The 13,479-nt window shown below is 44.8% G+C and overlaps 1 protein-coding gene across 1 annotated transcript in view; it reads left to right on the top strand.

Annotated features, from left to right (window-relative positions):
- Nucleotides 1-13,479, top strand: part of LOC147003446 (NACHT, LRR and PYD domains-containing protein 5-like) — a 38,637-nt gene that overhangs the window by 21,093 nt on the left and 4,065 nt on the right. Inside the window, exons 11-14 of the mRNA XM_085842470.1 lie at nt 2,437-2,607; nt 5,646-5,816; nt 9,527-9,697; nt 11,436-11,606. Coding sequence (XP_085698596.1) covers nt 2,437-2,607; nt 5,646-5,816; nt 9,527-9,697; nt 11,436-11,606 — 684 coding nt within the window. The remainder of the gene's footprint in view (nt 1-2,436; nt 2,608-5,645; nt 5,817-9,526; nt 9,698-11,435; nt 11,607-13,479) is intronic.

Genomic DNA, 13,479 nt, shown 5'->3' with positions numbered 1-13,479 from the left:
CCAGTCTTTTGTCTTGTCTCCCATCCCTACTATTGCATTGCCAAATCACTATGGCCCCCGCCTCCAGAACTTCTCCATTTCTAACTCCCTAGAGCAGTGGTTTTCAACCTTCCTAATGCCGTGACCCTTTAATACAGTTCAGCTATGAAGTACGCTTACCCCTTGCTAGTGCTGGGCTGGTGTTGGCTATGTGAAGACGCTGGACACTACTCCAAAGGTGGGGGAGCATAGTCTGAAGTCTCTGGGACTGCTGGAGCTGGCTCAGGAATCCCCAGGCCTGCACAGAGGCTGGAGCCATTAGGTTCTCAGACTCTTGGGCAACCAGACACCACTGGGAGCTGCAGAAGAGCTGAGAATGGAGTTGGGGACCCATGGGCTGGATCTAGCCCAGGGCCAAAGAGGAAAAGAGGGGAGAGCTCTGGCTGAGTCCTGTGGGAAGGAGAGTCCTTGGCTTGCTCAATGGGGGCTTGGCTTGGTGGAAATCATGGCTGGGAGCACTGAAAGGCTTTGTGCAAGAGACTTGGTGGCTGGCTCTTTAGATGAAGGCCTGCTCCATTGCTTCTCACAGTGAATCCCAATGAAAAGAGACAGTCCATGTTTTAAAGACATTTATTGTCATGGTGGAGAGTGGCAATGAATAAAAACTGTACCCCACTTTCTCAGGGCAGGCCTGAGGTAAAATGTTTTGCAGGGAGAAGTGTCTGGGAAGGGGAGTTTATTAGCTAAGCTCTTCAGACCTTTAAGTGCCTCATCAAAATGGAGATCTGTCTTGAGGCTAGGTGGTCTGTGGTCATGTCCTCTACCTGTGGAGTGGCTTGGGGTGTTGACCTTATGTGACTGATGGCCGCAGAATTATTATGGAGAGCTGCAGCCTCATGTCAGGGGTCTGGTGTTCAGGAGTGTGCCAAAATGCCTATTGTCTCTTCCATGGTTATCCCCTGAGGGGTCACCTGCGGGGTCACTGGGGTTTCAACCCTAGTTCAACCAGAAACCAGACTGCCGTTCACGGTCCCACAGTGAACCCTTTGGGGCTCATTTATCAGCTATCCTGTGTATCAGATACTTACATTGTGATTCAATAATAGTAGAAAACTTAGTTATGAAGTAGTGACAAAATAACTTTATGGTTGGGGATCATCACAACACAAACTGTATTAAAGGGTCACAGCATTAGGAAGGTTGAAAACCACTGCTCTAGGGAGTTAGAAATGGATAAGTTCTGGAGGCGGGGGCCATAGTGATTTGGCAATGCTATAGTAGGGATGGGAGACAGGACAAAAGAATGGGCTACATGCCAACAAATTGAACATTTCAAACAAATTTTTATGGTATAAATATTGCATCTATGTTTATAAAAATTCAGTGTTTTGTAAGCACTTAAAACAGGACCAGGGGATAAAGGATTTTGCCACCAAGCCTGATGACCTGGGTTTAATTCCCAGACCCCCCATGATGGAGAGGGAGAGGGGGGTAGGGAGGGAAGAAAGAGAAAACAGGAACTCCTAAAAGTTGTCCTTTGACCACATGCCCTTTATGGCACATGTGTGTGCACACATATACATTAAGAAATATAAAACGAGTATATACCTGTAACCTAACACTGTTGTTGCTGAGTCATGGGGATGGCAAGTTTGAAGCCAACCTGCTTTGTCTAGCTAGATAGCCTGTTTTTAGAAAAAGTAGTGGAGGGTGGTAAAATGGTAGGGGTAGAAAGGCTCAGCTGGTAACAGGCTCATCATAGAGCATACAAGAAGCACAGGGTTCAGTCCCCATAGGTGCACAAATCCAAGCATAGTGCTTAAACCTATAATTCCAGTGCTCCAGAGGTAAGGGCAGAAGGAGTGGATCAACCTCAGCTTTTTAGCAATATGGAGGCTAACCTGGGCTAACACAAGGCCTTGTCTCAAAAAGAAGGTCACAGGTAACCTCAGGCATTTTTTTGAATGGTTATGTAACTACGGTGAACTTTCTCAATGAGAGCTGACACAGGCCATCTTGTGAAGTGTTCCCTATCAAGACATGTTAAGGAGCTGACACTTTGGTTTGCTTATTTTTTAAATTAGATGTGTGTGTGTGTGTGCGTGTGCGCACACACACATGTAGCATGTATGGTTAGAGAACAACTCGGAGCAATGTGTTCTCTCCTTGTACCACTTGGGTCCTGGTTCATACTCAGGTTTTCAGTATGTGTGATGAGACCCCTTTATCCACTGAAAACTTGCCAGCCCATGCTTTTCTTTTCCATTTGGCAAATATAGATGGCGTATTGCATCTATGGGGGTGTGGTGTGCTGGTTGACAGTGTTGACGAGCTGCTATAAGGAAGAGAGAAGTAAAACTTTGTGTGAGCAGTCCCTTCCATTTCCTAAGGAGCTAAGTAGAGAGAGGGTTACCAAAGAGGGACAAGAAAATAATCTTGTGCTGCCTCTCTCTTCAGGTTGGATTCCTGTGAGTTAACCCTCATTGGCTATGAGATGATCTCCACGCTTCTTATTTCATCCTCCAGCCTAAAGTGTCTCAGCCTGGCCAAAAATACAGTGGGAGTAAAAAGCATGATATCCCTTGGGAATGCCTTGAGTAGCTCAACGTGTCCACTGCAAAAGTTGATGTGAGTTTCCCTTCCTCTCATCCCATGACTCTATTGCATCTGAGATGCCCCAGAGGTGGGTGGGGCTGGGGAGTGTTTCTCCAGAATGAGGATGGTAGCTATGGCCTCATGGGAATGTCCTGGTGTTGGGACATACAAGAAACCCCATTCACTCAATCATGGCAGCCCTTCTGTTGAAAGGGAGCCTAGTGGGTATCAGTCAAAGACCTATGTCTTAACAAAGCTCTTTTAGAGTGTGACACCTATATGAGCCAAGTGGGTTAGTTCACACTTGACTCCACAGTTATAGTTATCCACTTGTTCAGTGACCAATGACTTTCTTCTTGGTTGTTCAAGCCCAAAGCAGAGCATGTACATGGTTGGCACAGTTATATAGTTAGAATACCCAACAGGGTATAGTTGTATATGACTAGAACCCAGGAGGCTAAAAAAGAAGGATCATAGCAAGTCTGAGGTCAGCCTGGGTTACACAATGAGTTCTTGCCTTCTCTCTCTCTCCCCCTCCCTTGCTCTTCCCCTTCCTCTCTATTACACATAACACAAACCAGAAAGAAGTTTTGGGGAGATGACTGTTGAACAAGCCCTGTACAAGCATGAGGACTAGAGTTCAGATCACCAGAAGCCCTGTAAATGCTAGATGGGCTTGGTGGGTTACATACAGCACTGAGGAGGAAGAGGGGATCTCCAGCGCAATCTGGCTTCTCAGACTAGACAAACTGATGAGCCTTGGGTTCAGTCAGAGAGACCCTGCCTCGATAAAAAGATGGAGATTGAGCAAGGAAGATACCCAATGTCAACCTTGGGCTTCAAGCATGCGTGCAGAGACATTTGCACCTGCGCATACATGTGCAATCACAGACATACAAATATACACACATGCATACACTACACATGCCCAAAAGAGGAGGAGGGGTCCTAACAGAGGGATCATCTTGAATGCCAGATAACTCTGACCTGGGGAGACAAAGGAGCCAACAGAGAAGAGACAAGTCTAAGAATGTTGTTTTATAGACATGCTTCCACATGGAAACTTGGGCCAGTTGTTACTGTCCATTTATCCTGTGTGCAGAGAGGAGAGTGAAGAGGTAATAATTGTAGAAACCACCATTTAAATTGAAATGAGATTTACCAGCTCTTATCAGTGCCTGCTTGCCTGCCTTCTCCAAACAGCTATGGAGTGGCTCCATCTTTAGTCTCACTGGTAAGCAAGGAGGCAAGTTTAGGCTAAGTCACTCATTCACGGATGAACTATTATCAATGGGCAAAACAGAAACTCTGATCCACAGTCACCATTCAGAGCTGTGTGCTGGCACCTGTCATAGCTCTAATTAACGTCACCGAAAACACACAGTACAAGTCGCCCTTTAGAGGCCAGAAGCAAGGCTGGAAAGATAGCTCTGACTTAAAGGCACTTGCCACTGGATTGGATTCCAAGCACCCATATTAGATGGTTCACAACTACCTGTTACTCCAGCTTCAAGGGGCTCCAGTGCCCTCCTCTGACCTCTGTAGGCACTGCACCTGCATGCACATACACACATAAATAAAAATCTTACAGGCCAGAAACAGAAGAAATGACAATGTCAACGTGGTTTCTGGACATTGGACCAATCCAGCTGATTTCTTTATTCACTATTAGTGATACTGAATAACAGGTACATGCAACAGGCCATCTTAAGAATTCAGGTTTGTTGGAGTGGTTAGTTTGGCCACAGCCTTATGAGAAAGGGTCTATAAAGCTTTGTTTTCTAGTCTGACAGCTTTCCTTTGAATGGCTAAGTATGAGGTAATCAAATAGATTTCGCATTGGCAAATATGTCAATTACTTCAAATATGTAATCAAACAGTTTACATAATCTATTGTCACACATAGGAGTTTCCTCCCATAGATTCATAGTGGTATTCAGTGAGATGGACAGGAACAAAGAAATCCTAGGCCAGTGAGATGGCTCAGTAGTTAAAGAAAGTTTCAATGAATGTTTTTGTGTGTGCTTACTAAGATCTCTATTTTGTGGGTGTCTGTGTGTTAGTGCAGTACTTGGGGAGGACAGAAGAGGGCATAAGATCCTTAGGAGCTGGAGTTACAGGTAGTTGTGAGCCACTCAGTATAGGTTATGGGGACTGAACTCTCAAGCCCTTTGGAAGAACAGCAAGCTCTCTTTACCATTGAGCTATCCATCCAGCCCCTATACATGCACATCCTGTATGTTAACATAACACTCATGCACAGATATTCTCCTTTCTCTCACCCATGTGCCCACCCACTATCTCCTTTTATTCTCCGGACACATTCTTTTCTATTTTCCTGATGTTTATATGTATACAATTGTATGTGCACATAAAATCATGGGCTGGCTGGCGGGATCAGTACCAGGCCTTGGCAATCTTAGCCTAGTACTTGAACCCACATAGTGAAAAGTGACTCCTTTCAGTTGTTCTCTATGTGCACATGTGCGTGTACATGCTCATGTACTCCTGTACTCACCCTCACACTGTACCCCATGCAGGCACATAATAAATCCACTTTTTAAAAGTGTGAGGCTGGAGAGATGGCTCAGCAGTTATGAACACTTGATGCTCTTCCAGAGTTCTGAATACCCACATCGGTCATCTCACAATCACCTGTAACTCCAGCTCCAGAGAATTTAGCCCCCGCTTCGGCCACTCACATAACATGCAGATAGATATATACAGACTTGCACAAATACACATAAACATTTTTAAATAATAAAAAATTAAGTCTAGGAACCACAAATGAAATTGGCTTGATTCCCTTAATATGCTTGTCTCTTGTTGCCTCCATTTCTCTACAAATGGCAACTATCGTACTTGTGAAGGCTGGAAAAATATTCCATTAATATTCCATTAACTGTATATACATTTTCCATATAAATTATTCTGTTGCTGGACACTTTGGTTGGTTCCATAGTTTAGCTGTTATGAGTAGTACCATAATAAATGTTGGAATGCAAGTTCAGAGGAGGGAAACAAGAATGGACCTCATTGTTTTCTCTGGGGTTATGGGGTTCTCCTTGCAGACTGGACAGCTGTGGCCTCACACCTGAGAGCTGCCACCTTCTGGTCTCAGCCCTTTTCAGCAACCAGAACTTGACTCACCTGTGCCTGTCAAACAACAGCCTGGGGACTGAAGGAGTGCAACAGCTGTGTCAGTTCCTGAGGAATCCAGAATGTGCTCTCCAGCGGCTGATGTGAGTCTGGTTAGTTTCTTTGGGAGGCCATCACAGCTTTCAGACGAATAGGTGTGTGTGTTCTATAAGGGAAAGATGTGGGTGGGAGGTTGGTGTGTGGGAGTTAGAGTGACGGTATGCGGTACAGTGGAAGCAGCTTCCCCCAGTGTATTGGATACTTTTGTATTGCTGTGATGCAACACCCTTACAAAAAGTAACTTTAAGAAGAAAGGGGGTTGTGGTTTGTCTTAGCTCGTGGTTCCAGAGAGAGGGATTCCAGCTCCATGGGGATGGCGTGGCGGTAGTCAGGAAAAACAAAATGGCAGGAGCAGGAAGCCGCTGAGCACATTTTTTTTTTTTTAAACACATGGTAGGAAGCAGAACAGGAAGTAAGATGAGGCTGTAACCCCCACAGCCCACCTCCAGCTGTGCACTTCCTCCAGTAAGGCTCCACCTCTTAATGGTTCCACAGTCTCCCTAGGGGGCACTACCAACGGGGGAACCAATTGTTCAAGTATGTGAGCCTTGGGGGCGGTTCATAGGCTCATATTCCTCTCAGCACTCCCAGTATGTTTAGGGCTCCGGTTCTTTGACTCTCATTAGTATGAAACCTTTTTGATATTGCTACTTGTGTATATGTTTTGAAGATGATTCTGGGCTTTTATTACATGATTATATACAGGGATGAGTACAAATGCCACAGCACTCACATGTAGGTTGGGAGGACAACTTGCAGGAGTTGGTTCTCTCCTTCCTACCCTGTGGGTCTTGGGGGTCAAACTCAAATCACTGGGCTTGGCTGCAAGCCCCTTTACCCACTATGCCGATTTTTTGTTTTGTTTTTCCAGCCCTCAAGATTCTTTCCAAACACAACCTTTGTTTTATAATTTGCTTGTGTATGTTTATGGGGAGAGGCGGTTAAGAGGATGTGTATGTGTGTGGGTACAGATGTGTGTGCATGTGGAGGCTGAATGTTTGCTGTTTTCAGTCACTTTCTGTCTAGAATCTAGCTTGAACCCAGTTGTTAATTCATCTATCCCAGCTAGCTAGCTCAGTGGACCTATCTCTGCCTCAGAACCACTGAGATTATAGGAGGTCACTAAGTCTGACCTGCATGTCTATGGATTCCTAGGATGTGAACTCAGGTCCTCTTGCAAACAACTTTACCCAGTCATCTCAAGTTCTACGGTATTTTTCAAAAATATAAGATGGTGTATTTGCAATATCCTGTACACATTTCTCTGCACACACTATGCCTTCTAATGACAAAGTGAAGTATATATGGTATGTAGTCGTATTACTGAATATGGACCACAAAACTGCTTTATATGTTTATTTCAGGCACAGCATTTTTTTTGTAATGTTTGATACAGATATTGTTGAATACACAGGTGTAGGGTAGCCATCTGGGCTGAGTCCTGTCCCTCTCTGTTTCTGTGCTTTGCTCTGTCCTTGTAAATCCTATCTGTCTTTGTTTTCTTGTAGTGGAAAAGGTTTCCTTCAAATATAGTGGAGCTGTATTCCCTAAGTATCCTTGACTGCCCAGTCTGAAGCTGTTATTCCTGGTGACACAGGCTTTTCTTCCTGGGATCTTTGATTGTTCTTTCATCAGCCACTCAACTCTGACTTTGTGTTTTCCATGGAACAATGCTTTCCTTCATGTCTACTGTGGATCCAGCTACAGTGGCTTGTGCCTGACAAGTGTTATCTAGAACATCACAAGGGATGTCCTAGCCTCCTGGTGCTTAGCAATACTGCAGTCACTTTCTAGTTGGGGTGTTGGTGTATCAAGGAGGGGGTGAACATTCACATGTGGGACACCCATCCATGTGAGTACAGAAATGTGCATGCCACACTGAGGTCAGCCTTGGCCACTGAGTCTCACTTTCCACCTTCTTGAGCTGGGGCTCTCTGTTGTTTGCATATGCCAGACTAGCCAAATCGGCAAGCTAGCTAGGTTCAAGGAAGATACTTTGCCTCAGTGTAATCAGGTGGTGGAGATCCATCAAGGAAAACACCAGCAGCCAACCTTCTTGCTTTAAGGCACTCCCATCTACCATTCATGGTGCAGGGATACAGATATGTGCTGGACTCTAGGGATCCAGACACAGGTTAGACAATTGTCTAAGAGGCAGTCTACCCACTGAGTCATCCTTCCAGCCTGAGATTTCTGAGAGCAGGATCTTATGTAGCCTCATGAGACTTGTGATCTCATTTGAGGAACAACTGTCAAGGGCCTACACACACATGCACACATGGACACGTACCTAGGAAAATATTTTTTTAGGAGGCAGCAGTTGGCTCAGGGATAAGACCACAGATACATGGTGTTGGAAGCTCCTAGGAGCACCACTTGTGCAGGCCACAGTGGGAAGACATTCTCCTCAGCTGCTGTGTAACACTTGTCCCATGTAAATGTTTTAAAAACTAAGTTACCTTCAACCATAAATCTTAAGTCTGACAAAGAATGAAATTCTTGTTAACACTGATTAACGCAAGCTGTTTATTCTGGTTGGGGGTGTGGGGTGCTTCTTCTTGTTCATTCCCTTTGCTTTAAGGGAATTAAATTAGCCCACTAATAATTAGCCCACTAATAACTTCTTGTGAATAAAACATATGAGGCAGCTGGTAAAGGAAGTTGCAGCCAAGCTTGATGACCTGAGTTCAATCCCCAGGACCCATATAATGGAAGGAGAGCTGAGTCTCACAAGTGGTCCTGTGGCACATCCTTGCTGATGCACATACCTTCATTTCAAAAATGTGAAAATGTGTTCAGCATGTCTGAATAATCCAGGAAGTCTGTTAAAGGATATAAGCTTAGCTGCATGGAGTCACGCTTACTTGTAATGACAATATTCAGGACGTGGAGGTAGAAATTCTAGGTTATCCTCATCAACAAAATGAGTTCCCAACCAGCCTAGCCTACCGAAGATCCTGTCTCAAAAAATATATAAATAGGGGCTGGCAAGATGGGTCAGTAGGTAAAGGCACTTGCTGCTAAGGTTGACAGTCTGAATGTGATCCCTGTGATTGCACAGTGGGACAGAGAGAACCAACTTGAACCAATTATCCTCTGACCTCCTTTCATGCACCATAGCATAAGTACAGTCCCACATATATACAATAAAATTAATATTTTCATCCTATTAAAAATACAGGAGGACTAGAGGTTCAGAGGGTGTGTACATGCATGTGCCTGTGTGTGTGCCTGCACAGCAGGCATATGGGTGGCCTACCCATATAAGATGGTAGGAGTCAGTTATTTTCTTCCACCATGTAGTTCCCAGAGAACGAACTCAGGCTGACATTCTCGGGCTTGACAGCAAGCACTCTTTTTTTTTTGGTTTTTCGAGACAGGGTTTCTCTGTGTAGCCTTGGCTGTCCTGGAACTCACTTTGTAGACCTGGCTGGCCTCAAACTCAGAAATCTGCCTGCCTCTGCCTCTCGAGTGCTGGGATTAAAGGCGTGTGCCACCACGCCCGGCTCTGACAGCAAGCACTCTTAACCTGTTAAGCCATCTTGCCAGCCTGGTCAGTTTGAGACTCTTCCAGTATGGCCTAAGGCTAGTAACTACCAACTTCTTTAATCACCTCCACTTGAGGCTGACAGCAATGGGCAATATAAATAGGAGTCCCATCCTACAGAAGGGTAAACTGAGACCAAGAGGAGTCTCTTATCCAAGGTCATAGGAAAGAACAGTGGTGATCTTTCTCTCCCATTTGTCTCCACAGACTGAATCACTGCAACATTGTAGGTGATGCTTACGGCTTCCTGGCATTGAGACTTGCAAACAACACAAAGCTGACGCACCTGAGCCTGACCATGAACCCTGTAGGGGATGATGCAATGAAGCTACTGTGTGAAGCTTTAAAGGAACCTACTTGTTACCTTAAAGAACTGGAGTGAGTGAACAGTGGGGGTTAAGGGTCATCTCTGCTGCCAGGTTTTTGGAGAGCAAGAGATGGATAAGGAGATGTGAGAATCAAAAACCAACTCTAGGGTCAAGTACTCCTCTTCCTGGCCGTCACAGTAGATAGATAAGTGAGGAGCTGAGTTCACAGAGTTGAAGGAAAGAAGGAATTACTATGAACAGGGACCCCAAGGCAAAAGTAGTTCTCAGTCATCCTTGATCCCTAAAATCTGTTCATGGCTTCAGAGATTTTTTTTTTTGAGTGGGGTGCTGTTTGAGGTACTCCAGGAGTGCAACCAAGATCGATGCATATACACTATTACTGAGCCACACTCCCCAGGCTCTCACTGAGGGATTCTAGGCAGGTGCTCTATTACGGAGTTACACCCCCAACCCTAGGGTTAGCCCCAAAATCTAAATGTAAAGAGGATTTATATTTCATACATTCCTTAAACATAGAGTGTAAAAGTGGTTTCACACAGAGCTTCAAGTGCAGATATGTTATAGCCATGAGCTGTCACATGAAGTTAGATGTAAGACTTTTCCCTTGTGGGCATCAATGTGATACTAAATTTTCGTGGGTGTCTGGGTTTAGTACAAAATTTTTGAGAATCTTTGAATTATCAAACTCAAGCAGCCAGGCATAGTGGCACATGCCTTTAATCCCAGCGCTCAGGAGGCAGAGGCAGGAGGACCTCTGAGTTGAGAGGCCACATGATTTCTACATGGTGAGTTCTAGGACAGGCAGGGATATATAAAATAGACTCCGACCATCTAGCTGTTCTTGTGGTGTCACTCTCCACTCACCCCACTCTACAACAGAAGCACAAGGTTCCACTTCTTTGGGAAATCCCAGCTTCTGTTGGTATACTACAATGAGTTTCTGTGTCCTTTCCTCTCTGTCCTGGCATTCTGTAGTAAAATTTACTTCTTCAGTCCTTGCCTGTCTCTCAGCCTGTGGACAACTTTGGCCCCTTCTGTATCTGAGACTCAATTGATATACAAGTTATTTTTTCAAAGATGCCTCTGTTCAACCACTGCATTTTCTTCCCCACTGCTATCCCTCTCCCAGGATAACATCTACTCTGTACCATTCATGAGAATAGGTTAGAAAGGCTACCTCTTGGGACTGCAGTTAGCTTCCTGGATACAGAACGTGCTGAGTAAGCATGAAGACCTGCATTCAGACTCACATAATCCCCATAAAAGCCTCCAACATGAGCCTGTAAACCCAGCATTAGGGAAGGAGGGCCAAAAAGATCCCAGTGGCTCACTGGCCAGCAAGTCTCTCTAAAATGGCAAGCTTAAGGTACACGGAAATGAAGTGTTTCTGTTGATTGTATTGAGGCCAATCTCTGGCCTCCAAACACATGTGCACAGATGTGACTACCCCTGCACTCCCATACACATATGCACCCATGTGTACACCACAGAGAATAAAGACCATCTCTATTTAAATTATATTTAATTTTGGGTGAGAGCCTTTATTGCAACAGGGTCAGAGGACAATTTGCAGGAAACAGTTCTCCCTTTCGACCATATGTGAATCTAGGGTATCAAACTAGAGTCAGCAGTATTGGTGGCAAGTACCTCTATCCACTGAGCCTTCTCACTGACCCCAAGACATTCTATTAAAAGGAAATAAAGGCATATGTGCTGAGTGTTTGCGAATGTTACTCTTGCTGTATTTGTTCCCCACTGAAGATGTGGGTCCTCTGTGTCTCTTGCAGACTAGTGGACTGCCAACTCACACAGAACTGCTGCGAGGACCTGGCCTGTATGATCACAACAACCAAGCACTTAAAAAGTTTGGATCTTGGTCACAACGCCCTGGGTGACAAAGGAGTCATAACCCTGTGCGAGGGACTGAAGCAAAATAGCAGCTCCCTGAGGAGACTTGGGTAACTTCTTGGGATCACCTCTTTGAGGGGCTGGGTTTAGTGAAGGTGAGAGGACCTGAACATGAAACCAGGGTGCTGTTGTCATGTTAATGACTTCATAAAGTCATACAGTATTTACCTCGGGGTCATGGGTCTGGGTGTTCCTGATCTTCAAGTGGGGAACCTTCAGATAGATGCTCATTGAACTTCGCCCTTGGTGCTGGAAATACAGAAACTAATACTTTGGTGGTCCAGCACATTTAATTGAGCAGGAAGAATGAATACAGAACAACCAGGAACAGTGGTGGTTCTTAAGACTTTAGTCATCATGTCATCCACCTGGGAGTCTGTTAGACCAGAGTCCTACCCAGGTACGGTGGCTCACACCTGTAATTCCAGCACACAAGAGGATGAAGGAGGATCATCTTGGGTCTGATGCCTGGGCTACATTGAGTTCTGTGAGATCTAATTCATGAGTGTGCATGTGTGCACACTCACACATGCACTCATACACTCCCACACAATCACACAACAGACATAAATAGAAATAAAACTAATTTATCTAATTACTAGATTATGGGCCAGTGAGATGGCTCAGCAGGCATCCAACAATGTGAATTCTATCACTAGGTTGAAGGAGAGAACAAGCTATAAGTTCTCATCTGACCCCCCCCCCCACATGCATATATACACAGAACAAATAATCGTAACTTTTAAAGTATCTGATAATACCATTATCAACTGATTCGCCCTCGCCCCTTCGAGGTGGAGTCTCTCCATGCAGGCCAAGCTTACAATCCTTGTGTCTCAGCCTCTTCAGTGTAAGGATTATGGGAGTGTGCTGCCATGCCCAGCTCCATGGTCACTTGATCTTTTCATTTAAAGTTTATTGTATAAGTGTGTGTTTGCGCGCACATGCCTGCATCTCTAGTTGCATCACATGCATGCTTGTACCCACAGGAGAGGTCAGGAGAAGGCATCAGATCTCCTGGAGCCAAAGTTAATGGGTAACTGTAAGCTATCTGGTGTGGAGCTGAGAGCCAAACCAAGTCTTGTGCAAGAGCAGCAGATGCTTTTAGTCTCTGATTAATTGTTCCGGTGCCCCTTGTTAATGATATTCTCTCTGGCATGCTGCTCTTAGGATAAAGTCCTAAATTTTTACTACATACATTCATCCTACATAGTATTGGGTTTCACAGGTACACTTTCACACAAGTATATAATATACATTGACAAGTGTCTCTCTCTCTCTCTCTCTCTCTCTCTCTCTCTCTCTCTCTCTCTCCCCCTCCTTCCCTCCCTCCTTCCTTCCCTCCCTCCATCCCTCCCCTCTCACACCCCTCCCCTCCCACCCTATTAGTTTGCTTTCATTCCCCTAGAATCAGCTTCACATCTTCTTTAGTGGCGTATATTTATGTATATATGTACATCATATCTACATATGACTTTATGTACCTACTTACAATCTGGGTTCCACGAACAAGAGAAAACAATGCAATATTTGACTTTCCAGATCTGCCTGACTTCACTTCCTATGCTAACTGCCAGTTTCATCCATTTTCCTAAAACCCTAAACCTTTAAAGTCTTCAGCTTTATCTCCTATGTCATGGTCTCCAAGCTCTGACCTCCTAGGTGTGATAATCTCTTAAGAGCGCCCTCAACAAGAGCAGTACCCATGCAACTTTGTACCATGAGCATGTCCAGACTTCATGAAGCTCCCCACCCTACTGAGTATTTGGCGCAGTATCAGCAAGTGTTTCTGTATTTCTTGTCATATTCCTGATTTCAGTGTAGCTGGGCTGTTTCACAAAGGCACTTTGAGGTACTCAGCAGCAATCAGAGCCAGAACCAGAACTTAGAAATGAGAATGTTGGGCTCTCTCCAAGAGCAATT

The sequence above is a fragment of the Mus caroli genome, unplaced genomic scaffold (genome assembly GCF_978045245.1).
Source record: "Mus caroli unplaced genomic scaffold, Mus_caroli_1 scaffold_8, whole genome shotgun sequence".
Taxonomy (NCBI): Eukaryota; Metazoa; Chordata; class Mammalia; order Rodentia; family Muridae; genus Mus; species Mus caroli.
This window is presented reverse-complemented; position numbering and strand designations above follow the sequence as displayed.